Source organism: Macaca thibetana, chromosome 7 (genome assembly GCF_024542745.1).
Source record: "Macaca thibetana thibetana isolate TM-01 chromosome 7, ASM2454274v1, whole genome shotgun sequence".
Lineage (NCBI taxonomy): Eukaryota > Metazoa > Chordata > Mammalia > Primates > Cercopithecidae > Macaca > Macaca thibetana.
The window spans coordinates 39,974,130-39,998,525 of record NC_065584.1 but is presented as its reverse complement, the minus strand read 5'-3'; the positions used below and the strand labels follow the sequence as shown (position 1 = coordinate 39,998,525).

The 24,396-nt window shown below is 42.9% G+C and overlaps 3 protein-coding genes across 9 annotated transcripts in view; 1 reads left to right on the top strand and 2 right to left on the bottom strand.

Moving 5' to 3' along the window:
• The window catches only part of VTI1B (vesicle transport through interaction with t-SNAREs 1B), a 125,804-nt gene that overhangs the window by 25,226 nt on the left and 76,182 nt on the right, over positions 1-24,396 (bottom strand). The window contains exon 1 of one of the 5 annotated variants that reach the window (XM_050797078.1): positions 23,370-23,379. The exons of 3 other annotated variants lie outside the window; for them this stretch is intronic. The gene's annotated coding sequence lies outside the window, so the exon portion shown is untranslated. Of the gene's footprint in view, positions 1-13,001; positions 13,012-23,369; positions 23,380-24,396 lie in introns of those variants that run through there. One more of the 5 variants, XM_050797074.1, reaches the window with a different exon arrangement.
• RDH12 (retinol dehydrogenase 12) overlaps positions 1-24,396 on the top strand; it is a 340,678-nt gene that overhangs the window by 278,561 nt on the left and 37,721 nt on the right. The gene's annotated exons all lie outside the window — the stretch shown is intronic.
• RDH11 (retinol dehydrogenase 11) lies at positions 100-24,025 on the bottom strand. 3 transcript variants are annotated; one of them, XM_050797059.1, is made up of 7 exons: positions 23,930-24,025; positions 20,658-20,776; positions 20,165-20,320; positions 18,904-19,008; positions 18,017-18,226; positions 12,528-12,717; positions 100-2,484 (listed from the first exon to the last, which is right to left on the bottom strand). In XM_050797059.1, exons 2-7 carry the CDS (start codon positions 20,770-20,772, stop codon positions 2,382-2,384), a joined length of 879 nt encoding a protein of 292 aa, XP_050653016.1. In that variant the 5' UTR covers positions 20,773-20,776; positions 23,930-24,025; the 3' UTR covers positions 100-2,381. The 3 variants fall into 3 exon arrangements, with proteins under 3 accessions (XP_050653016.1, XP_050653014.1, XP_050653017.1); XM_050797057.1 differs by lacking the exon at positions 23,930-24,025 and adding an exon at positions 23,493-23,672; XM_050797060.1 differs by lacking the exons at positions 18,017-18,226; positions 23,930-24,025 and adding an exon at positions 23,493-23,651.

Genomic DNA, 24,396 nt, shown 5'->3' with positions numbered 1-24,396 from the left:
AATCATTGCATAACCATAATAATGAACAGTGTTTTCTTCTTTTGACTGTAATTAAACTTTTAATTCTTAGTTTTTATTCTGGTAAATGAAAACAAAAAATAATCAAAACATTTTTATTTGTCATTGACAGTTCAATATAAATTAAGTAAAACATTAATTAATTTATTCTGCACTATTAGAATTTTTCTAATTTTTCCATAAAATGACCATTTCTAAACATATAGCTTAATGGTCAAAACAAGTTCAATAAAATATTAATTTACAAATATCAGAAGTGAAGACTGTGGTCCTATAATTCTTTCCCCCACCAAAGTTAAAATATAATTGTCATTCCAGGAAATCAAAATCTTTTAGAATAGCACACTCTAAACAAGTGATGGGAACACTACTAATTCCTCAGACTTCCTCTGGCATTACTTTTGATAAAGAGTCTCCAGCCAGGCACAGTGGCTCAAGCCTGTAATCCCAGCACTTTGGGAGGCCGAGATGGGCAGATCACGAGGTCAGGAGATCGAGACCATCCTGGCTAACCCCGTGAAACCCCGTCTCTACTAAAAAATACAAAAAACTAGTCGGGCGAGGTGGCGGGCGCCTGTAGTCCCAGCTACTCGGGAGGCTGAGGCAGGAGAATGGCCTAAACCCGGGAGGCGGAGCTTGCAGTGAGCTGAGATCCGGCCACTGCACTCCAGCCTGGGCGACAGAGCGAGACTCTGTCTCAAAAAAAAAAAAAAAAAAGTCTCCAAATAAAATACAGAATTTTGGCACATAGACATTTTAGTCTTGTCAAGACAATGTAAGGAAATGCCCCAAAAGATTATTAAATTGACCATAATTACCAATATCAGTCCCTAAGATAATTTTTCTGAATAAAAGAATTGGGTTTTTTCTTTTCGTTTTTAGGATTTTTTTTTTTTTTTTTTTTTGCTACACTGGTTTTTCTTAAGACCTCATCAGTCTTGGATGCTCACCCTCAATTCTTCCATAGCTATGTTAGTATATTTAATGTCTTCTGCTATTTTCTTAATCCTTAACTAGTCCCTTCATTTCATGCATTATCTTCCAGTATTCTCCTTCTTTATTTTTACTTCTTCCCTGCTACCCATGTGCTCTTGGTGGGTAGTTACATATACAGAATCTGCTTCCCTTTGCAGTGTTTCATTTGCATAAAGACTGGATGGCATTGGTTTGCTCCATCTCTGATTATTGTGGCTGTTTTGAACTTTGTGAAAATACTCCCTTAGCATACATAAACAAGAAGACACACAAAGATACACACAATGACGATGACCAAAAAGCCTTTCTTCTCATTTTCTAAGAGAAACTAAGACACAAAAAAGGAGTCTTCCATGGGCCTGGGGTCACTAACTGGAGTCCAGTGGCCTGACTTTTCAGAGTGCTCCTTTCCTTATCTACTTCCTGGTTCAAGAAACAGGAAAATGACAGTTTGAACTTGATTATAATTTCTGCCTTCCTCTACATTTCTGCCATTCCCCAAACCTCACAAACTTCTTAGAAAAGGAAGCCGTTCTGTGGTTTAGACATGAGAAAGCATCTTAACAGCAGTGGCTTTAGGTTGTCAGAGATAAGACCATGCCATAATCCAGCTTCAGTTAAGAATCTCCTGAAAGAATCCAGAAGCTGGTGCATGACAGTTAAAGAGGTGAGGGTCAAGCCCTGCTCTTTTTTTTTTTTTTTCCTGAGACAAAGTTTTGCTCTGCTGCCCAGGCTGCAGTGCAGTGATGCAATCTCAGCTTACTTTACACCCTTCGGGTTTGAGCGATTCTCCTGCCTCAGCCTCCTGAGTAGCTGGGATTACAGGTGTGTGCCACCATGCCCAGCTAATTTTGTATTTTTAGCAGAGGTGGGGTTTCACCATGTTGGCCAGGCTGGTCTTGAACTACTGACCTCCGGTGATCCACCATGCCTGGTCAAGCCCTACTCCTGAGCTCATGGAGTTTAGCTGAGGTTGCAGTGTGGCCCTTTTGAAGTGAAGACTGGTTGGTTGGGAGAAACTGAATTGTGAATAGAAAAGCTAGTTCAAATTCGTATAAATCATCCCTGCTATAGTTTAGATTCTCCTAGGTAGTAGTTTCTTTCAGAAGGAGAATACGAGCTATGCAGGTCATATGAGGGTCTTCTTATCCTATTATGAGATCTCTAGTAACTCTGGCAGTAACAGAAGCAAAGTAAATCTGGACATGAAAGACATTTAGATGAATCTGGCAGTACACTGAGTTTTAACTGGACACCAAGCAGGCAAGGCTGGAAGGTTTTGCTCTCTTTGTGCTAAAGGTTTTGGAAACCTTGAAGGAGAATCATTTTGACAAGAAGTACTGTGTAGTCTGCCGCAGTCTTCTCTTGGGTCCAACTGCCACTGCCTGTTAGTCCATTGGGAGGCCCAGCAGGTCACAGCTGACGTCCCACAGCCGCCTTGCTATTGTCTCATTACGAGCTTGGGCAGAGACCCATGTCACATGACAGTCACTGGAAGGTAAAGAGAGAGGTATGAAGCACAGTGTTAAGAATGAAGTCTGCCATCTGCCAGGGATAAGGAATATGACATAAAAACAACCAGGGATCACATGTTCTCCATGTACTTCACAGGGCCAGTGTTTGTCCTATCTCTTTATCCTCTAGTCCTTAGCCAGACAAAATGTAATTCCCATTTTAGATCTCCTCGCTAGACCACCTCTCATCAGAATGCTTTGTTTGATATATAATGCATACATCTGGTCTTTATATTCCCCTATTTATATAATTTAATATCAGTGCCTGCCTGATACCCATGTATATCTATCTTCTTCAAGTAACTCCACAGGGCCCATTCTACAGGGCCTTGGACAATGTCATATAGCTGAGATCCTGCTATTCACATTGGTCAGAGATGCTTGGAGTAGTTAAAAAAAAAAAAAGCTGATTTCTGGACTACCTGAAGTTATACTGTTTGTAAACTCATATGAGAAGTAAAGCCAGCTTCAAAAACAACAAAAGGAAAACGCGACAGCAGAAAAGAAATGGTAAAACCAAGGTACCAGGTGTCTGGGTCCGTTTTGTGGTGCTGTAACAGAATATGACAGACTGGGGAACTATAATGAGCTTACAGAAAGTGGCTTATGATTATGGAAGCTGAGACCAAGATCAAGGGGCTGGCATCTGATGAAGGCCTTCTTGCTGTGTCATAACAAGATGGAAGGCATCACATGGGCAAGAGAGGGAAGGGGACCCAAGTCATCCTTTAGTAAGGAACCACTCCCACAATAATGAACCCATTCCAGAGAGAATGGCATTAATCCATTCATGAGGTCTGCCCTTGTGACCTAATTTACCTCTTAAAGGCCCTGCCTCTCTACACTGTTGTATTGAGGCTTAAGTTTCCAACATATGAACCTTGAGGGACACATTCAAATCATAGCAAAGTGTTTCATATATATACCCTCTCTTCATTGCTGTAATTAATTCCAAGTTTGTTTTTCTTTTATTTTTTTTGGAGACGGAGTCACTCTGTCACCCAGGCTGGAGTGCAGTGGTGCGATCTCAGCTCACTGCAACCTCTGCCTCCCAGGTCTGAGTGATTCTCCTGCCTTAGCCTCCGGAGTAGCCGGGATTATAGGCGCCTGCCACCATGACTGGCTAATTTTTGTATTTTTAGTAGAGACAGGGTTTTGCCACGTTGGCCAGGCTTGTCTCAAACTCCTGACCTCAAGTGATACACCTTCCTCGGCCTCCCAAAGTGCTGAGATTACAGGTGTGAGCCACCGCGCCCAGCCTATAATTCTGATGCAGAAAATTTTCTTAAGGACAATTCTTACTCATTTTTGTATTCTCTGGATGTGGTATACATCTGGTAAGCATTCAATCAAAGTTTAAAAAAAATGATTGAGTGAATGGATTACAATCTTTAAAGTCATGTAAGGAAGCAACTTTTAAAAGTATACTATTTCAAGAAAATTGCTTTCTCAGTATTCTAAGCACATTCTGAGGGTGAAAGAGTTGACAAGTCTGAATTAACTATATATGCAAACTCTTAACACTATGTCCAGTAAGACAGTGGGGTTCAAAGTGTGCACCACAAACCAGCAGCAGGAGCATCAACTGGGAGCTTGTTAGAAATTCTCCAGCCCTACTCCAGACATACTGAATGAGAACCTCTAGGGTTGTGGTTCAGGAATCTGTTTTCAACCAGTTCTCCAGATGATTCTTGAACACACTAAAGTTTGAGAAACACCATTTCAAAATATCATCATTTACAAAACAAGTCTTATCGGGACTTCTGTTTAAGAAGACTCACCAGTATGACCAGTACAACTTGCCATTTCTTAGTGAAAAGATCATCAGTGAGAACCACAAGGCTCTGTATCTCTCGGGAAATGACTCAGCCTTTGTAAGCCTCGGCATCCTCCATTGCACTGTGCCTTATACTCTTCATAAAGTTACAGTGAAGAGCAAAGAACACAGTTCACATGAAGGTTCCTTGTAGGTGATAAAAAGTAATCAAATACTACAGCAAGAGCTTTCTGGTGGTTTTTTTTAGACAGGGTCTCACTGTTGCCCAGGCTGGAGTGCAGTGGTGCGATCGCAGCTCACTACAACCTCCCGAGGCTCAGGTGATCCTCCTACCTCAGCCTCCCAAGTAGCCAGGACCACAAGGACACACCACCATGCCTGGCTAATTTTTGCATTTTTTATAAAGATGGGGTCTCATTATATTGCCTAGGCTGGTCTTGAACTCCTGGGCTTAGGCAATTTGTCCACCTCAGCCTCCCAAAGTGCTGGGATTACAAGCATGAGCCACCACGCCCAGCCAAGTAAGAGCTATTTAAGTGTGCCTACGGCATCGGCATGGTCACGGTATCGACATTTCCAGGGGGATTTTGCTAAGAATTAGTATAGGTAAAAGATAAACTAATTTCAAAACTTACTACAATCCTATAGTAATCAAGATAGTGTGACACTGGCATAAGAACAGACATACAAATGAATGGAACAGAATTAAAAGTGCAAACATAAACCCTTATATTTATGCTCAATTGATTTTTGACAAGCTTACTGTTACATCAAATTGTGTTCCCCCAAAATTAATATGTTGAAGCCCTAACCCACAATGTGACTGGATTTAGAGATAGGGCCTTTAAGGAGGTAACTAAGGTTAAATGGGGTCATCAGGGCGGGGCCCTAATCCCACAGGACTAGCGTCCTTATAAAAAGAGGAAGAGACACCAGGAGTGTGTGTACATAGAGGAAAGGCCATGTAAGGGCTCACAGAGAAGGCATCCATTTGGAATTTGGAAGTCAGGAAGGCAGCCCTCACCAGAGACCAACCAGGCCAGCACCTTGATCTTGGACTTTCAGTCTCCAGAAGTGGGAGAAAATAAATTTATGTTGTTTAAGCCACCCAGTCTGTGGGATTCTGCTATGGCAGCCTAAGCAGACTAATACAGCTACCAAGACAATTCAGTGGGTAGAAAACTGTCTTTTCAACAAATGGTGTTAAGACACTGGATAGCCACATGCAAAAGAATGAAGGTTGATCCCTACCTCATATCACATACAAAAATTAGTTCAAGGCCGGGTGTGGTGGCTCACGCCTATAATCCCAGCACTTTGGGAGGCCGAGGCAGGTGGATCACTTGAGGTCAGCAGTTGGAGACCAGCCTGACCAACATGGCAAAACCCCATCTCTACTAAAAATACAAAAATTAGCCAGGCATGGTGGTGTGCGCCTGTAGTCCCAGCTACTTGGGAGGCTGAGACAGGAGAATTGCTTGAACCCGGGAGGCGGAGGTTGCAGTGAGCAACCTGGGTGACAGAGCAAGACTCCGTCTCAAAAACAAAAAAAATAAAATAAAATAAAATAAAAATAGTTCAAAATAGATCACAGACCTATGTGATGCTACAACTATAAAACTATTAGAAGAAAATAGGGGTTGCTATGGTTTGAGTGTATCCCTTGAAAAAAAATCACATGTTGGAAACTCAATCCCTCTGCCTTCATGAGCAGATTAATTAATTAATAAAGGCTCTGCCCTCATACATGGATTAATGTCACTATCATGGGACTGGGTTTGTTCTTGCATTCCATCTCACCATGTGATGCCCTCTGCCATATTATGACACAGCAAGAAGGCCCCAACCAAATGCCAGTCACCATGTTCTTAGACTTCTCAGCCTCCCGAACCATAAGCTAAGTAAATTTCTTTAGAAATTACCCAGTTTATATTCAAAAGCTAGCAGAAGGCAAGAAATACTAAGATCAGAGCAGAACTGAAGGAGACAGAGACACAAAAAAACCTTCAAAAAAATCAATGAATCCAGGAGCTGGTTTTTTGAAAAGATCAAGAAAATTGATAGACCACTAGCAAGACTAATAAAGACGAAAAGAGAGAAGAACCAAACAGACACGATAAAAAATGATAAAGGGGATATCACCACCGACCCCATAGAAATACAAACTACCATCAGAGAATACTATAAACACCTCTACGCAAATAAACTAGAAAACCTAGAAGAAATGAATAAATTCCTGGACACATGCACTCTCCCGAGACTAAACCAGGAAGAAGTTGAATCCCTGAATAGATCAATAGCAGGCTCTGAAATTGAGGCAATAATTAATAGCCTACCAACCAAAAAAAGTCCAGGACCAGATGGAATTACAGCCAAATTCTACCAGAGGTACAAGGAGGAGCTGGTACCATTCCTTCTGAAACTATCTCAATCAATAGAAAAAGAGGGAATCCTCCCTAACTCATTTTATGAGGCCAACATCATCCTGATACCAAAGCCTGGCAGAGACACAACAAAAAAAGAGAATTTTAGACCAATATCCCTGATGAACATCGATGCAAAAATCCTCAATAAAATACTGGCAAACTGAATCCAGCAGCACATCAAAAAGCTTATCCACCATGATCAAGTGGGCTTCATCCCTGGGATGCAAGGCTGGTTCAACATACGCAAATCAATAAACGTAATCCAGCATATAAACAGAACCAAAGACAAAAACCATGATTATCTCAATAGATGCAGAAAAGGTCTTTAATAAAATTCAACAGCCCCTCATGCTAAAAACTCTCAATAAATTCGGTACTGATGGAACGTATCTCAAATTATTAAGAGCTATTTATGACAAACCCATAGCCAATATCATACTGAATGGGCAAAAACTGAAAGCATTCCCTTTGAAAACTGGCACAAGACAGGGATGCCCTCTCTCACCACTCCTATTCAATACAGTGTTGGAAGTTCTGACTAGGGCAATCAGGCAAGAGAAAGAAATAAAGGGTATTCAGTTAGGAAAAGAAGAAGTCAAATTGTCCCTGTTTGCAGATGACATGATTGTATATTTAGAAAACCCCATCGTCTCAGCCCAAAATCTCCTTAAGCTGATAAGCAACTTCAGCAAAGTCTCAGGATACAAAATCAATGCGCAAAAATCACAAGCGTTCTTATACACCAATAATAGAGAGCCAGATCATGAATGAACTCCTATTCACAATTGCTTCAAAGAGAATAAAATACCTAGGAATCCAACTTACAAGGGATGTGAAGGACCTCTTCAAGGAGAACTACAAACCACTACTCAGTGAAATGAAAGAGGACACATACAAATGGAAGAACATACCATGCTCATGGATAGGAAGAATCAATATTGTGAAAATGACCATACTGCCCAAAGCAATTTATAGATTCACTGCCATCCCCATTAAGCTACCAATGACTTTCTTCACAGAATTGGAAAAAACTGCTTTAAAGTTCATATGGAACCAAAAAAGAGCCCTCATTGCCAAGACAATCCTAAGCCAAAAGAACAAAGCTGGAGGCATCACGCTATCTGACTTCAAACTATACTGCAAGGCTACAGTAACCAAAACAGCATGGTACTGGTACCAAAACAGAGATATAGACCAATGGAACAGAACAGAGCCCTCAGAAATAATACCACATATCTACAGCCATCTGATCTTTGACAAACCTGACAAAAACAAGAAATGGGGAAAGAATTCCCTATTTAATAAATGGTGCTGGGAAAATTGGCTAGCCATAAGTAGAAAGCTGAAACTGGATCCTTTCCTTACTCCCTATACAAAAATTAATTCAAGATGGATTAGAGACTTAAATGTTAGACCTAAAACCATAAAAACCCTAGAAGAAAACCTAGGTAATATGATTCAGGACATAGGCATGGGCAAGGACTTCATGTTTAGAACACCAAAAGCAATGGCAACAAAAGCCAAAATTGACAAATGGGATCTAATTAAAATAAAGAGCTTCTGCACAGCAAAAGAAACTACCATCAGAGTGAACACGCAACCTACAGAATGGGAGAAAATTTTTGCAATCTACTCATCTGACAAAGGGCTAATATCCAGAACCTACAAAGAACTCAAACAAATTTACAAGAAAAAAATAAACAACCCCATCAAAAAGTGGGCAAAGGATATGAACAAACACTTCTCAAAAGAAAACATTTATACAGCCAACAGACACATGAAAAAATGCTCATCATCACTGGCCATCAGAGAAATGCAAATCAAAACCACAATGAGATACCATCTCACACCAGCTAGAATGGCAATTATTAAAAAGTCAGGAAACAACAGGTGCTGGAGAGGATGTGGAGAAATAGGAACAATTTTACACTGTTGGTGGGACTGTAAAATAGTTCAACCATTGTGGAAAACAGTGTGGCGATTCCTCAAGGATTTAGAACTAGAAATACCATTTGACCCAGTCATCCCATTACTGGGGATATACCCAAAGGATTATAAATCATGCCGCTATAAAGACACATGCAGACGTATGTTTATTGCGGCATTATTCACAATAGTAAAGACTTGGAATCAACCCAAATGTCCATCAGTGACAGACTGGATTAAGCAAATGTGGCACATATACACCATAGAATACTATGCAGCCATAAAAAAGGATGAGTTCGTGTCCTTTGTAGGGACATGGATGCAGCTGGAAATCATCATTCTCCGCAAACTATCGCAAGAACAGAAAACCAAACACCACATGTTCTCACTCATAGGTGGGAATTGAACAATGAGATCACTTGGACACAGGAAGGGGAACATCACACACCGGTGCCTATTGTGGGGAAGGGGAAGTGGGGAGGGATAGCATCGGGAGAGATAACTAATATAAATGACGAGTTGGCCGGGCGCGGTGGCTCACGCCTGTAATCCCAGCACTTTGGGAGGCCGAGGCGGGCGGATCACAAGGTCAGGAGATCGAGACCACGGTGAAACCCCGTTTCTACTAAAAATACAAAAAATTAGCCGGGCGCGGTGGCGGGCGCCTGTAGTCCCAGCTACTCAGGAGGCTGAGGCAGGAGAATGGCGTGAACCCGGGAGGCGGAGCTTGCAGTGAGCCGAGATTGCACCACTGCACTCCAGCCTGGGCGACAGAGCGAGACTCTGTCTCAAAAAAAAAAAAAAAAAAATAAATAAATAAATAAATAAATAAATGACGAGTTAATGGGTGCAGCACACCAACATGGCATATGTATAGATATGTAACAAACCTGCACGTTGTGCACATATACCCTAGAACTTAAAGTATAATAAAAAATAAAAGTAAAAAAATAATAAAATCAAAAAATAAAATTAAAAAGAAAAAAAGAAATTACCCAGTCTGTGGTATTCTGTTATAGTAACAGAAAACTGTCTTTACTAAAGACAGTAGTAAATCTTTGTGACCTTGGGTAAGGCAATGATTTCTTAGCTACGACTACACAAGTGACAAAAAATAGATAAACTAGACTTCATCAAAATTTACAAGTTTTACATTTCAAAAGACACCATTAAGAAAGTTAAAAGACAACCCACAGAATGAAAGAATATTTGCAAATTATATATCTGACAAGGAACTTGTATCTAGACTATTAAGAACTCTTGCAACTCAGCAATAAAAAGGCAATTATCAAACTTAAAAATGGGCAAAGGACTTGAATAGACATTTCCCCAACAAAGAAACAAATGAACCAAAAAGCACATGAAAAAATGTTCAACATCATTAGTAGGAAAATGAAATGAAAATAAAAACAAAATATTCCTTCATACCCACTAGGATGGCTAAACTCAAAAGGAGAGACAATAACAAGTGTTGTTAAGGATGTGAAGAAATTAGAACACTCATACACTGCTGGTGGGAATGTAAAATGGGGCAGTCACTTTGGAAAAGTTTGGCAGTTCCTCAGCAGTTAAACACAGAGTTACCATATAACCCAGAAACTCCACTTCTATGTACCCAAGAGAAATGTCCACAAAAAAATTTCTACACAAATTGTCACAGCAGTATTCAAATAGCTAAAAGGTGCAAACCCAATGCCCATCACCCGATGAATGAATAAATAAGATGTGGCAAATCTATATAATGAAATGTTACGCAGCAATAAAAAGAAATGAGCTACTGACACATGCTTTGGCATGGGTGAACCTTGATAACATTAAGCTAAGTAAAAGAAGTCAGTCACAAAAGGCCACATATCATATGATTCCATTTATATGAAATGTCCAGTAAAGGCAAATTCTTAGAGACATAAAGCAGACTAGTGGTTGCAGGCAGAAAGAAGAGCCAGTGCAAAAATCTTAAGGCTTCAATCAAAACAGACTTTTATGATCATTTCTTGATGGTGGTCTACATCGCTGATGTTGGATCTTCAAAATGAATTAAGAATCCATAGCAAAGGAAAGGTTCTTCAAAAGTCAGTTCAATAGTAAGTTATGGATTTAGAGCTGACTTTCTTTAAACCACTCAGTCAAAGCTAAGATAAAGGGTTATTATTATTATTTTTTTCTTAAAATCTCCAGGGAAGAAGAATCCAGTCATTCTTGGAAAATCAATCCAGTGTACTATATAAATCTATCTTCTTATACTTCAGAACCACATTTCCAACTATCTGCTATACATTTCTACTTGCATGCCTTATAGATAACACACACACAACATGTACAGAGCCAGGTTTATTACACAGTGGACAACTGTTACTCTTTGGCTGAACATTCTACTTTCTTTTGGCAATAGCAACCTGATTTCCTTCTGCAGAATTACCTTTTCCCCTCAATATAGTTTGAAAAGAGCATTAATAAAGTCCCTGTCTGCCTCTAATCAAAAGAGTAAAAATGAAGGGATGGGAAGAAGGAGAGCCAATGCTTCCTCCCTAGAGAGTCGATGATAAGCAATAAAACCTAAAGACTAAAGACAGCTGGCATTCACTCACCCTAGCAGCAATGCCCTGGCTAGCTGACTGCCACTCTGACTCTTCTTAGCCTGGCTCTTCAGTCTTCCCTTTCAACCTAGGGGTCCCTCCTCTCCCTACTAATAGTTTAATAAATTTCCTTCTTGCTTAAGCTAGACAAAGTCCCTTTCCACTGCTTTGGAATCCAGGAACCAGAAGTTCCACACATTACTTTTCCATGTCTGCTCTCTTAGTTAATGTCATCATCAACCTCAGTCAGGCTTGAAATTGAGGTTAGCAAAGCCTCTCTCATCCCCTCATTTATTAATCATCCAGTGATAAAAATTCTGCTGCTTCAGGGCCTCTTTCACATTACCATTCCTTTCATCCCAACTTTCTGGAACTCTCTCTCTCACTAGGTTAATTATTCATTCATGAAACAAAGTTTCTAAAGCACAGACCAGATTATGTCTCTCTACTGAAACAACTCTGGGGCTCCTCCACAAGGCCGGCATTATAGGCCTCTCATAATCTGTCTGCCTTTCTTTCCAATCTTAAAGCTACTTTTAGCTACTTTCCTAAAATTTCAGGTCATTTCAACAATAACCTGAAGTAGAGGTAAAAACATGTTAAAATTTTGATCTTGTGTGAGCCTGGGATTTGCTTCAAAATAATATGGGAGAAGAAAAATATGGAAAGGGGTAGAGAATGGGGATAGGGCAGAACTGGTCATGGGTTAATGGTAGCTGAGTCTCCATTATATGCAGGTTCAGTGCACTATTTTATCTACCCCTGTGTTATACTCAAAATTCTCTACATTTAAATCATTTTAAATGTCTTTGCTTATTTGAGAGGGGAGTCCATAGGTAGTATTTCAATCCTGAAGACAATAGAGAAATACATATTCAAATTCTTTTTTTTATTTTTTTGAGGCAGAGTTTCGCCCGAACTCAGGTGATCCGCCCACCTTGGCCTCCTAAAGTGCTGGGATTACAGGCATGAGCCACTGCACCCGGCCTCAATTTTTTTTTAAATTCTTTTTAATGTAAAACAATAGAATTAGGAATCCAAAATAGAATAAAGATGACTGGACTGACATAACAAAGACAGGAAGAAAACAAACAATGTATAATTTTCAGTATAAAAGATGGCATAAGTAAAATCAAATGTAGCAATTATTACAAAAAAAGGAGTCAGATTCCCCTATTAAAAGGTAAAAACTCTACAGTTAAAAGACAAAAGCTATATTAGACAATGTACTTTTAAAAAAGGGTATACCCAGACAAACCCAAATATCTCCTTTGAGCAATAAAATCTCATCTTCAGAAAGAGATAACATGCATACCTGAAATGATTCCCACTTAGAATCTCAAGACCTTCTGTTAAGGCACAGTGCAGGCTGGTCTGGGCTCCCTGCTGAGGAGTCTTGATGAAAAAGGAGAAAAGCCACCACATCCATCTCATGAAAGATGAGTGCCGAACCAGTTCAGATTGGACTGTGCCAGGGTGTACAGAATACGTCGTAACGCCAGAGCCTGGTTGGGGGTGCCAAGAAGAGAGAGGAAGACAGGACTTGATTTTGCAGAATGGCCCGAAACAGAAAAGGATGTAAATAAACATGTGACTTTCACATATGGACTCTTTTGCCCATGGTGACATCAGAAGTATTGCTCACAGTAATTTATACTTCTCTCTCACAGATTTAAGAAGGCTGTAGACAGTGCTAAGGACCTCTGTGTATTTGTGACTGGAAACTTCCCTGTCAGGAATCAGCAAAGCCAAGACTCATCCTCTCAGCAGCACTTAACACTGTTGACCACCCCCTTCTTTTTTTCCCCTTCTTTTTTAGAGATGGGGTCTCCCTATGTTGACCAGTCTGGTCTTGAACTCCTGGCCTCAAACAATCTTCCCACCTTAGCTTCCCAAAGTATTAGGATCACAGGCATGAGCCACCATGCCCACCCCATCCCCTTCTTTTTTTTGAGACAGTCTCGCTCTGTTGCCCAGGCTGGAGTGCAGTGGCACGATCTTAGCTCTGCAACCTCTGCCTTCCAGTTTCGAGTGATTCTGCTGCCTCAGCCTCCAGAGTAGCTGGGACTACAGGCATGGGCCACCATGCCAGGCTAATTTTTGTATTTTTAGTGGAGACGGGATTTCATCATGTTGGCCAGGCTGGTCTCAAACTCCTGACTTTAAGTGATCTGCCCACCTCGGCCTCCCAAAATGCTGGGATTACAGGCGCCCATCCCCTTCTTAAAGTCTTCTTTTTCATTGGCTTCCATAAGCCTACACCACTTCTGGTTTTCCTAAACTTTCTGGCTGCTCTGTCTCAGTTTTCTGGACCAGTTCATCATCTTCTATGCAAAAATTAAATGTTGGAGTTCTTGTGGCTCACCAGACTCACTCTCCATAATTCTACGGTGCTCACATTTTGTCCACAGTTCAAACTGCTCCTTTGAACTACAGACATACTGGGAGTCAACACAGTGTGGTGGTTATGGGCATGGACTTTGTAGACAGACTGCCCAGTTTCAAATCCTGGCTCCACTCATTAGATATTGGGCAAGTTCCCTTTTGTGACTCATTTCTTCATCTCTAAAATGGGAATAATCATAATACCTACACCTCACAGGGTTGTTCTGAGGATGAAATGAGTTCGTATATGTTAAAGATCTTAGAAGAGTGCCTGATGCAGCTGGATGTGGTGGCTCATGCCTATAAGCCTAGCATTTTGGGAGGCTAAGGCAGGTGTATTGCCTGAGCTCAGGAGTTATAGACCAGCCTGGGCAACACAGTGAAACCCAATCTCTACTAAAATACAAAAAATTAGCCGGGCATGGTGGCGTGCACCTGTAATCCCAGCTACTCGGGAGGCTGAGGCAGGAGAATGACTTGAACCGAGGAGGCAGAGGTTGCAGTGAGCCGAGGTCATGCCACTGCCCCTCCAGCCTGGGTGACAGAGTGAGACTTCGTCGCAAAAAAAAAAAAAAAAAAAAAAAAAAAAAAAGTGCCTGATGCATGGTAAGTGCTAAATGACATGCTATTTCAGGTCCCCAATCCTTTATTGAAAATGCTGGGGCCAGACATACTTCAATTTTTTTCTGATTGTAGAAAGGTAATATGAAATGTATACATACACTGCCTATTATCTAATCTCCCTAGTACAGGAAATGTTTTGCTGCCAAATGAGTTTTGGTGTAAAGCTTACGAAGAAACAGAATTTTTCGGGTCTTTGTGGACTGACAGCTGCAGACAGAGCCCTGTGGACGTGCATTATTCCCAACTGCCTACTCGACATCTCCCTAGATGACCGATAGTAATGCAGACTCAGAGGTCCCAGATTTCTACTTTTAAAGCCAAACCCAGTTCTTGCAGTGTTCCTGACATGCCCAATCAGGCAAAAGGGTTCTTGATGAATGCTCGCCTAAAGCATACATCTCCAGTCAACAAGCTCTCCCACCCCAAATATCTCTCAGAAGCTTCTACTACCCTCCATCTCCACCATCTAGTCCAAACTACCCTCATTTCTCGCCTCTGCTGATGAAATCAACGGCTGCAACCCCTCTTGCCCCCATTTTGAAAAGGCTTTAATTTTAAAGGTTTCCCATTGCTCTTAGAAAAAACATGAAAATCCTTATTGTGGCCTCTAAGGGTTTGGCCTCTACCTACCTCACCAGTCTCAGCTCAGATCTTTATTACTCTTGCTTTCTACAGCCTACTGATGGTAACCTTTCTCAAACTGAGCCTGGACCTTTGTACAATCTGTTCCTTCTGCCTGGAACGTTTCTCAGCCTCCACATTCTTATTTTTTTTTCAGATGGAGTTTTGCTCTTGTTGCCCAGGCTAGAGTGCAATGGCGCGATCTCAGCTCACCGCAACCTCTGCCTCCCAGGTTCAAGAGATTCCCCTGCCTCAGCCTCCTGAGTAGCTGGGACTACAGGCATGCGCCACCATGCCTGGCTAATTTTGTATTTTTAGTAGAGACGGAGTTCTCCATGTTGGTCAGGCTGCTCTTGAACCCCTGACCTCAGGTGATCTGCTGGGATTACAAGTGTGAGCCTCCGCGTCTGGCCCCCCCTCCTTTTTTTTTTTTTTTTTTTTTTTTTTGAGACAGAGTTTTACTCTTGCTGCCCAGGCTGGAGTGCAATGGCGTGATCTTGGCTCACTGCAAACTCTGTCCCAGGTTCAGGCAATTCTCCTGCCTCAGCCTCTCCAGTAGCTAGGATTACAGGTGCCTGCCACCATACCCGGCTAATCTTTGTATTTTTAGTAGAGACGGGGGTTTCACCAAGTTGGCCAGGCTCGTCTCGAACTCCTGAGCTCAGGTGATCCACCTGCCTCGGCCTCCCAAACTGCCAGGATTACAGGCATGAGCCATGGCGCCCGTCCTCAGCCTCCACATTCTATCAGTACCTCTAATCCCTTTAATTTCTAATCATCCTTCGGGGCTCAGCATGCAACTCACTTCTTCAGAAAAGTCTTCCCTGAACCCTCAGACTGAATAAGGTCCCCCCCAGGCCCCCACTAAAATCCATTATAAGTCCTGGTACTTCTCCTTTATAACATCTATCACAATTATAATTAAACAGCCACAACAAAAAGGAAACAATCCAGATGTTGTTAAAGAAAGGCATAAATACACTAAGGCACATCTATACTACGAAATACAACACAGCCAATACAATGAATGGGGTAAATTCATATGTACTAAATGGAAAGATCTCCAAGATACTGTGTTGGAGTTTCAGTTCCTTGTGCATGATACATACATATGTAAATGCATTGGATAATTATTGGAAAGGGGCATACAAGCTATTGACAATGGTCACGTGAAGGGAGAAGAGCAGGGAAGAGGGGAATGAAGGGGGTTTTTCACCTTTAATTCTACATACTTCCATATGCTTTGAACTTTTTTTTTTTTTTGGTAGAGATGAGGTCTCACTATTTTGCCCAGGCTGATCTTGAACTCCTGGTCTCAAGTAATCCTCTGGTTTTGGCCTCCTAAAGTGCCTGAGATTAAAGGTGTGAGCCACTGTGCCTGGCCTTATTTGAACTTTTTACAATGAGAATTATTCATGCATTACTAGGCTGATTCTACATTTAACAGTTTGTATAAAGACTTGCTAATTGTCTTTCTCCCCCATTAGATGTAAACCAAACCAAAGAAGAGACTATACCTATCTTGTTCACCAACTCATCCCCTGTCCCCTAACCCAGTGCATGGAACAGCATGGGCACTGAATACATGTCTGCTGAATGGCTGAATGAATGAATCCTCTGTCAAACCAGGGTTCTTTTACTGCACCATAAAGATTTTCCACTGAATCCTCACAACGATCAGAGTTACCTCATTCACATATTGTGAATTCTCACCACTGGACCCATCTTTACACCTCCAGGTCACTGAGGCTCCCTGATCAACTCTTTGGATAGTTTTTGCCATCCAGTTACCCTCATCTATCATAAATTGATAAAAGATGTCATGCCCTGGGCACAGACTGGGCATAAGGACTGAGCTAACCACCAGCTTCCTTCCCATCTCACAGATGTTCATTTGGTAGGATGATCCTGTTCCAACCATAGAGCAACTGTGCCTGATTCCTTGAGCCTGCATTCTGCCCACATCAATTCTTAGCACAGTTCACCCTCGATTTCCTTTCTCTTTATTAGAAATCCAGAGTAGACAGTGCTAAGGACCTCTGTGTATTTGTTACTGGAAACTCCCCTTCTCAAGTATGTATTTCCCTCTTATTTGACCCTTTGCAAGGAAGACCCTCCTCCTCCATATTTCCAGTACCTGTTTTAGTCTACTGCCTTTATCTAGTGCCAGTTCAGGTCCTTCCCTCCTACTCAGTCTCACTATGAGTAAAAAATCTTGACTTGCTTATGAAGCCTGAATTAATTATGACAATAAATTGTGAAGTAGTCCCATTTACATATGAAGAAGGAAGTCCTAAAAGTTAAGTAATGGCCAGGTGTGGTGGCTCACACCTGTAATCCCAGCACTTTGGGAGACTGAGGTGGGTGGATCACCTGAGGTCAGGAGTTCAAGACTAGCCTGACCAACATGGTGAAACCCTGTCTCTACTAAAAATACAAAGATTAGCCAGGCGTGGTGGCACGCACCTATAGTCTCAGCTACTCAGGAGGCTGAGGCAGGAGAATCGCTTGAACCTGGGAGGCAGAGGTTGGCAGTGAGCCGAGATTGCGCCATTGCACTCCAGCATGGGTGACAGAGCAAGACTCCGTCTCAAAAAAAAAAAAAAAAAAAAAAAAAAAAAAAAGGCCAGGCGTAGTGGCTCACACCTGTAATCCCAGCACTTTCAGAGGCTGAGGTGAGCAGCTCACGAGGTCAGGAGATCGAGACCATCCTGGCTAACACAGCGAAACCCCGTCTCTACTAAAAATACAAAATATTAGCCAGGCGTGGTGGCGGGAGCCTGTAGTCCCAGCTGCTGGGGAGGCTGAGGCAGGAGAATGGCGTGAGCCTGGGAGGCAGAGCTTGCAGTAAGCCGAGATCACTCCATTGCACTCTAGCCCAGGTGACAGAGCGAGACACCGTCTCAAAAAAAAAAAAAAAAGTTAAGTAACTTGCTATAGATCACACAGCTAATAAGTGGTAAAGCCAGGTCTTCAGACTCAAAGTCAGAGTCCACTGTCCCAGCTAGCCACCTTCAATATTCAGTTGTAGACTACTTACTAAAACTATACCCAATTATAGCCATGGAAGCAGGTCCTCTCCAAGTGATGGGCTCTGGAAACAGTTTCCATTCCTGTGGCTTTTACCTGCCTCTCTCTGACTCATGTCTCCACATTCATTTCCTCCAGGCCCACCTTTTAGCCTCCGGGCCAGTTCCTGGGTGAATAGGATGTTGGCTAGCTTGCTATGACAGTAGGCCAGGCCTGCATTGTAGAATTTCTCGCCCTGTAGGTTATGGAAGTGGATCCTTCCCAGGTGATGTGCAAGGGAAGACACATTTACTATCCGTGATGGGGCTGATTCCTTTAGTTTCTCTAGCAGCAGATGGGTCAGGAGGAAGTGACCTGTTGAGAAATACTAGAATTAATGAAGTTCAGGGCCATGTGGGAATGACAGGAGTCATGGTAAGCAGGCCTCAGCTATGGGAGGCAGATAATTCAGAAATAAGATCTTTCCCTCCAACTTTTCATTATCAACTAGAAAACAAGTTCAGTGAAGGTTTAGGGAAATAACAACAGCCAAAGACATGAGGCATCCTTATATGAGCGAGATAGGTCTAGACTACGTGAATATGAAGTCCCAGCTCATTCCTACTTTGGTTAATCTCATTCTTAAGAGCTGGTCGGCTGGGTGCAGTGGCTCACACCTGCAATCTCAGCACCTAAGGAGGCTGAGGCAGGAAGGTGCCTGAGGCGAGGAGTTTAAGACCAGCCTGGGCAACATAGCAAGACCCTGTCTCTACAAAAAAAGAGCAGATGACCTATACCTGATGATGGCCACAAGGATCACTACTAAGAAAGCAAGACAGTACCCTAAACCAATTAGGCTGTTAAAAAATGCGCCAAAGCAAACTGAATCTAAATCACAGATTAAAAAGTGGGCAGAACCTGGAGCAGCCCTCAGGTATTCCTCAGCTGTCAGGTAGGTTCAGTCACATCACAAGAAGGCTCAGTCTGACCCCTAAGTTTCCCAAAGAGAATTTTGGTTGTCTCTAGCTTTGTGATAAGGCCAGATTTCTTACCCAAGTGGTTGACTCCTATGTGCATCTCAAAGCCATCTGCTGTCTTCGAGTAGGGACACATCATCACTCCTGCATTGTTGATCAAAATGTGGAGGTGCTTTTCCTCTGCAGGGACAAGACAATGGAGCGCGGAAGTGGTTAGCCAAAGCTACTACATCTTAGAAAGCTGCCTCATGCTCAGGCTTTGAAAGTGAGGATGCAGGACTTCAATCTTCCCTCCATTTTCCCTTCATACTTATTTTCTATTGTTTTTCATTTTAAGACTAGTTGAATCCCACCTACTTTTACTATGGGGCAAAATTCCATTTTATACTACCAAATGACCTTCTCGATCTTTGTAGTTCGGGAGCTACTTACTCACTGCTTTGGGGAATTGTTTCATCCACCTCTCCCAATAAAAAGACTTCCCAAGCTGAATGGAAAGATTCCAAAGCAAGAGATAAAAGAAGATTCTCTATGTACCTCTGCCCTGGTATTCAGGTCCCCAAAGAAATAAATACTGGCTTCACCTCTTTATTGCATCTTCCAATTCTCTCTCATGGTTCATTTCCTCATGTGGTTTGTCATTTATGAGTTCACACCAGTGAAAGTTTTTTCCTTGGAGGCCTAGATCCCTGGGCTATGAGGGGATATGCCTATAGAGTGCTCTTGGATTTGCTTTTGATGACACACTACAGGTTTTTATGTTAATTTCCCATAGATTATTACACACACACACACAAATCAAACCCATAAATATTCTCATATCATTTGGTGGTATGAATTCAGACCCCACAGATGATGCCAGCTTGGGGTTCTAATTTTTTGCCGATGACTCTTTCTCCATCTATGTCCTAAAGAGATGTCATGTCCCTGAGCTGGTGGCCAGGGTTTTTATTAGCCTCTATACTATGGACCAGATGGCCCTTTGTGAATCTCAACCTTGTGTAGAACCTCAAACACAGCTCCAGCTCTCAAAGGCCCGTATAGGTATTTAGACCTCAGACCCTAAAAGCCCATACTGAATGCTGAGACTCCAATGAGATTTCTGGCTTCAGCTCTTGCTCACTGCTATGACGTTTTGAATTCCTTTTTTGTTTCTGCCTCTGGAAGATACCCCTTTGACATAAATCGTGTCCCAGTGACTATGAGTTCAGCTACAAAAGTTTTTGGCTACATTTTATCCACTACTTCCATGAGGGAGAGGGACCTTTTCCTTTTAGTTAAATCTGCCATGTTGATCTCAAGACCCACAACATAGTCTCTCTAGTTCTACACTTACCGGCTAAGAAGCCCTTAGCAAAAGCTCGAATAGACTTAGTATCAGACAGGTCCAGTTTCCGCACCAACACCTGCTGGTTCCCTGTCGTGGTCTGGATGTCTTTGGCCACCAACTCCCCCTTTTCCACATCCCGGCAAGCTAAATATACTCGAGCTCCTGTCAGCCAACATATGAAAGAGAAACGGTCAGCTCTGTTTTTGAGCTGGCATTATAAATCTGATGTTATTTCCAATATTTTTTAAAAACACACATTTTTACCCTTTCTTCACAACAGAGGTATCTAATTAGCAAATAGTTAAAGAAAAATTAATAATACTCATTAATAATACTCATTAATTATATGTAGAGCATAGTACTAGTTTCAGATCAGCAAATCAGTGGAACCCTTAGGTATTCTTGAATTCCAAAACTGGGAAGAAACAATGAGAATGAATCATCATTACTGTGAGGGGTAAAGCAGCAGTAATAGGGAATTGAAAGCAGGTGAACTTGCCTCTCTGAGCCAGTTCTTTGGCTGTCTCCTTCCCGATACCTGTATTAGCTCCAGTGACCACAACTACTTTCCCAGGAAGCTGAACAGTTGATGTACACACCCCACTGGACAGCATTTTCCTGCAGACAGAGAAGGAGAGCTCATCAATTCTTCATTCTCCTGTCTCCTGTCTCAGCCAGTAGGTTCCTGCAACTCCCTGTGTCTTCTGGCTGAGGTTTGCTTTAGTTCTTTCCACTGTTGTCCTTTTAAAGGTTTAAGGAAACTTGGAGGAAAGATGACAAAAGTTTTCTGCTTTTGCTCAAAGACAAAAGTGATTCTATTACAAGGGCAAAGCTTACAGCTGTTCCCTGCAGCACAAGAACTGGATGAATATCTGATTAGCCAGGCACCTTTGGTTTGAGCTCTCCCTAAGGCACTTGTGACTTAGGAAATCACAAGATTCAGCCCAGATGAAGAAATAACAAGTTTCTGTAGGTCAATCTGTCCACAACTGGCATTTTATGGCCTTGAGAAATGGCTAATCCAATACAAAAAGTTAAAACTATGAAAGCTTGTGACTCTGGTACACAATAAACAAGAAAAAAAAACACCCACACATGCACACACACACTTAAAGAGAAGATTATGTATGTACAAAGGGGAGCTGGGATTCAAGTCTTGCTTTGTCTAATCAGAGTCCTTGTTTCTTTCTTTTTCTTTTTTTTTTTTTTTTTTTGAGACAGAGTTTTGCTTTTGTTGCCCAGGCTGGGCAATGGCATGATCTTGGCTCACTGCAACCTCCACCTCCCAGGTTCAAGATTCTCATGCCTCACCCCCGCTCCCCGGCCCCCAGGCGCCACCACACCCAGCTAATTTTTGTATTTTTAGTAGAGACGGGGTTTCACTACGCTGGCCAGGCTGGTCTCGAACTTCTGACCTCAGGTGATCCACCCGCCTCGGCCTCCCAAAGTGCTGAGCCCGGCCTAGAGTCCTTACTTCTAAGCACTGTACTATACTGCCTTTTCCAAATTAACGAATGCACAAACATGGATTGGCGGTTCTCAGACTGGCCTATTCTCTTCTTGGCAATGTTGGGACTCTGGTTAAAACAATCTGTTGACCAGGAGATGCATTCTTAAAGGGCATTTTGGAGGCCGAGGCGGGCGGATCACAAGGTCAGGAGATCGAGACCATCCTGGCTAACACGGTGAAACCCAGTCTCTACTAAAAAAAAAAAAAAAAAAGTACAAAAAAATTAGCTGGGCGTGGCGGCATGCGCCTGTAGTCCCAGCTGCTGGGGAGGCTGAGGCAGGAGAATGGCTTGAACCCAGGAGGAGGAGCTTGCAGTGAGCCAAGACCGCACCACTGCACTCCAGCCTGGGTGACAGAGCAAGACTCCGTCTCAAAAACAAAGAGCACCTCAGCCTTTTTCATTGAAGTTGGAATTGCAAGGTACATACTCTTAGCCATTGAAGCTACCTGCTTAGTGCAAAATGCCACAGGGAGGCAGATTAATTCATGGTCCCCACAATCCATCACCTCCCTCCTCAGAGAACAAGCCTCCAGGCTGTTTCCCACATCCCCTTACTGTAGTTCCAGGAGTGACAACTTAGTAGGACCTGTACTTAGCTCTTTCTTCTCCTTAACCAGCAGGAATGAAAGAGACAACTATAAAAGTCCACTTCTGGCCCGATTCCCATAACCCTGCTGAGTTGGGAATACAGCTCCTGGAGTATAATTTTTTTTTTTTTTTCCAGAAAAATCCCACTGGGGTATGAGCACTATTTTCAGTTCTGGTTCAACTTCTCATTGAGATTCTATATGGATAAGAGGATCTTGTAGTGAAAAAAAGATAAAAAGCAGTGATTTCATCTGCGTGTGAGCAACCACGTGTGCCTAGAGGTGGGAGAACTGAGTGTTCAGAAGGGAGAAAATATATAACTGTAAGAGGGGCGCCAGAGAGGGAAGAGAAAATAAAAATAAAAGAAGGAAAGTAGGTGACCGTGGTAAGAAATGGCTGTGATCTGGCCTGCCTTCAAGTTCCACTGGGACGAAGACCGCCCCACCTGGGTAAGGAGTGCGTCTATTCAGTAACTGGTCCGTCACCACTGGTGACTTACTTAGAACCAATAAGCAGGCTGCCGGTATTACAGCCCGCTGCTGATTCACTGGGGCACTTGGCCAGCCTTGGGCTGATTGATCTATCACCTGGTCAATACCTTTCCACCATTCTCCCAGCCCTCACCGCCGCAGTACCCTAGCTCCTAACGCAGATCCCCCGTGCTCCTACTCGCAAGGCAGGATAAGAGCTCATAACCAAACCCTCTTCCTTTTCACTTTTCTCCTTTACAAAATCCGCCCACAGAACGAGCGATTCTAACAGCAACGAGAGAGCAAGGATGGGGCCGCAGATGTTACGATTGCTATCAGTTTCAGAGGGCGAAATGTGGAATCGCTCCTTTGTACCTCGAAGGCTGGTTTAAGGCGTGGGAATTAAGGGGAAAACAGCGTGGGGCCATATCCCATTGAGGGGTCCGAAACTCAAGAGTTTGAGGTAGCCTTACCCTCGGGATTCCCTGGAGCCAGAATCAGGGGGTGCTTAGACAAAAGAAAAACGGGCCAGGGAAAAGCAGGGTGCCCCGGAGTGCCGCCCCTTTTCACCGCCTGGGCTCTCGGCTCTCCTCCTGGCATCCAGGACAGCTGGACCTCGCCACCAACCCACCGAACTCTGGGCCCCGCCATCTTGGAGCCCCCCCCCCCCAGAGGCGTTTTCCAAGAAAGCTTTGGTGGGGATTCTATGTTTCCCTGCCGCCCCCAACAAGAATTCGCAAGAGAAGGCAATACATTTGCACAGACCTGATTTGGGGCGCAGCCATATACAGAAGGAAGGGCAGAAGGAGGAGCAACAGCAGGAGCAGGAGCTCAACCATCTCTGCCGGCTGCAGCGGCACCAGAACAGGATGCCCCAGCAGCGCTCGCCGACTGTGGTTTCTCTTTCTAGACACGCCCCAATTCAAATTGCGACAGCCCGGGGAGCAGACCTTCTGGGAAATGTAGTCCAGAGCTTGGCAGCCTCTGGCGGGCTACGGGGGAACGCTGCGGCCGATGCTGGCAGAAGTTGAATTACACATCGCTAATCCCCAACCATCTAGGGCTTAGGGCCTGTGGGATCATTCACCCGGCTCTCCCTTATGGCCACCCGCGGTGTTTGTGAAATCTCTGCAGTCCTCTATCTCCCCAGACCCAAGTCCAGTCCCTGGTTCAGTTTTCCCCAATCCTGGTTAGGCAGTTACCGCACTGTTTCTCCTGGAGATCAGATGTGGACGTCTGGGAAATGAAAGGCGGATTAGACAGGAGAGGAGTGGTCGGATTCTGACAGTTGGGAAGGTGGGGGAATGTAAACGCTTCCTCCTCGAGGATTCCTGTTTCCAGTGGAGAGGAAGCAGTAAGTCCTTGAAGACATTCCCAGGAGAATCACTTTATTGTGTCTTCATTGGCACAGTTGTTTTTGCCAACTCGTGAAAGTATTTAATCCTGTCTTGAATAAGACCATGAATATGTTCTCTGTGAATAAATAGGTTCCCTGTTTAACTGTTTCTTTCATCTGAGGCCTATTTCCTCGGGGTGAATGTGGAGGGTGTTTTAACCAATCAATATCTGTCTGTGATTCCTTAATTGTACCCAGTAATATTTTCTGGTCCTTTTGCATAATTTCCATTTGGTTAAAAGACACATGTTCCAATGAACTAATATATTTTAT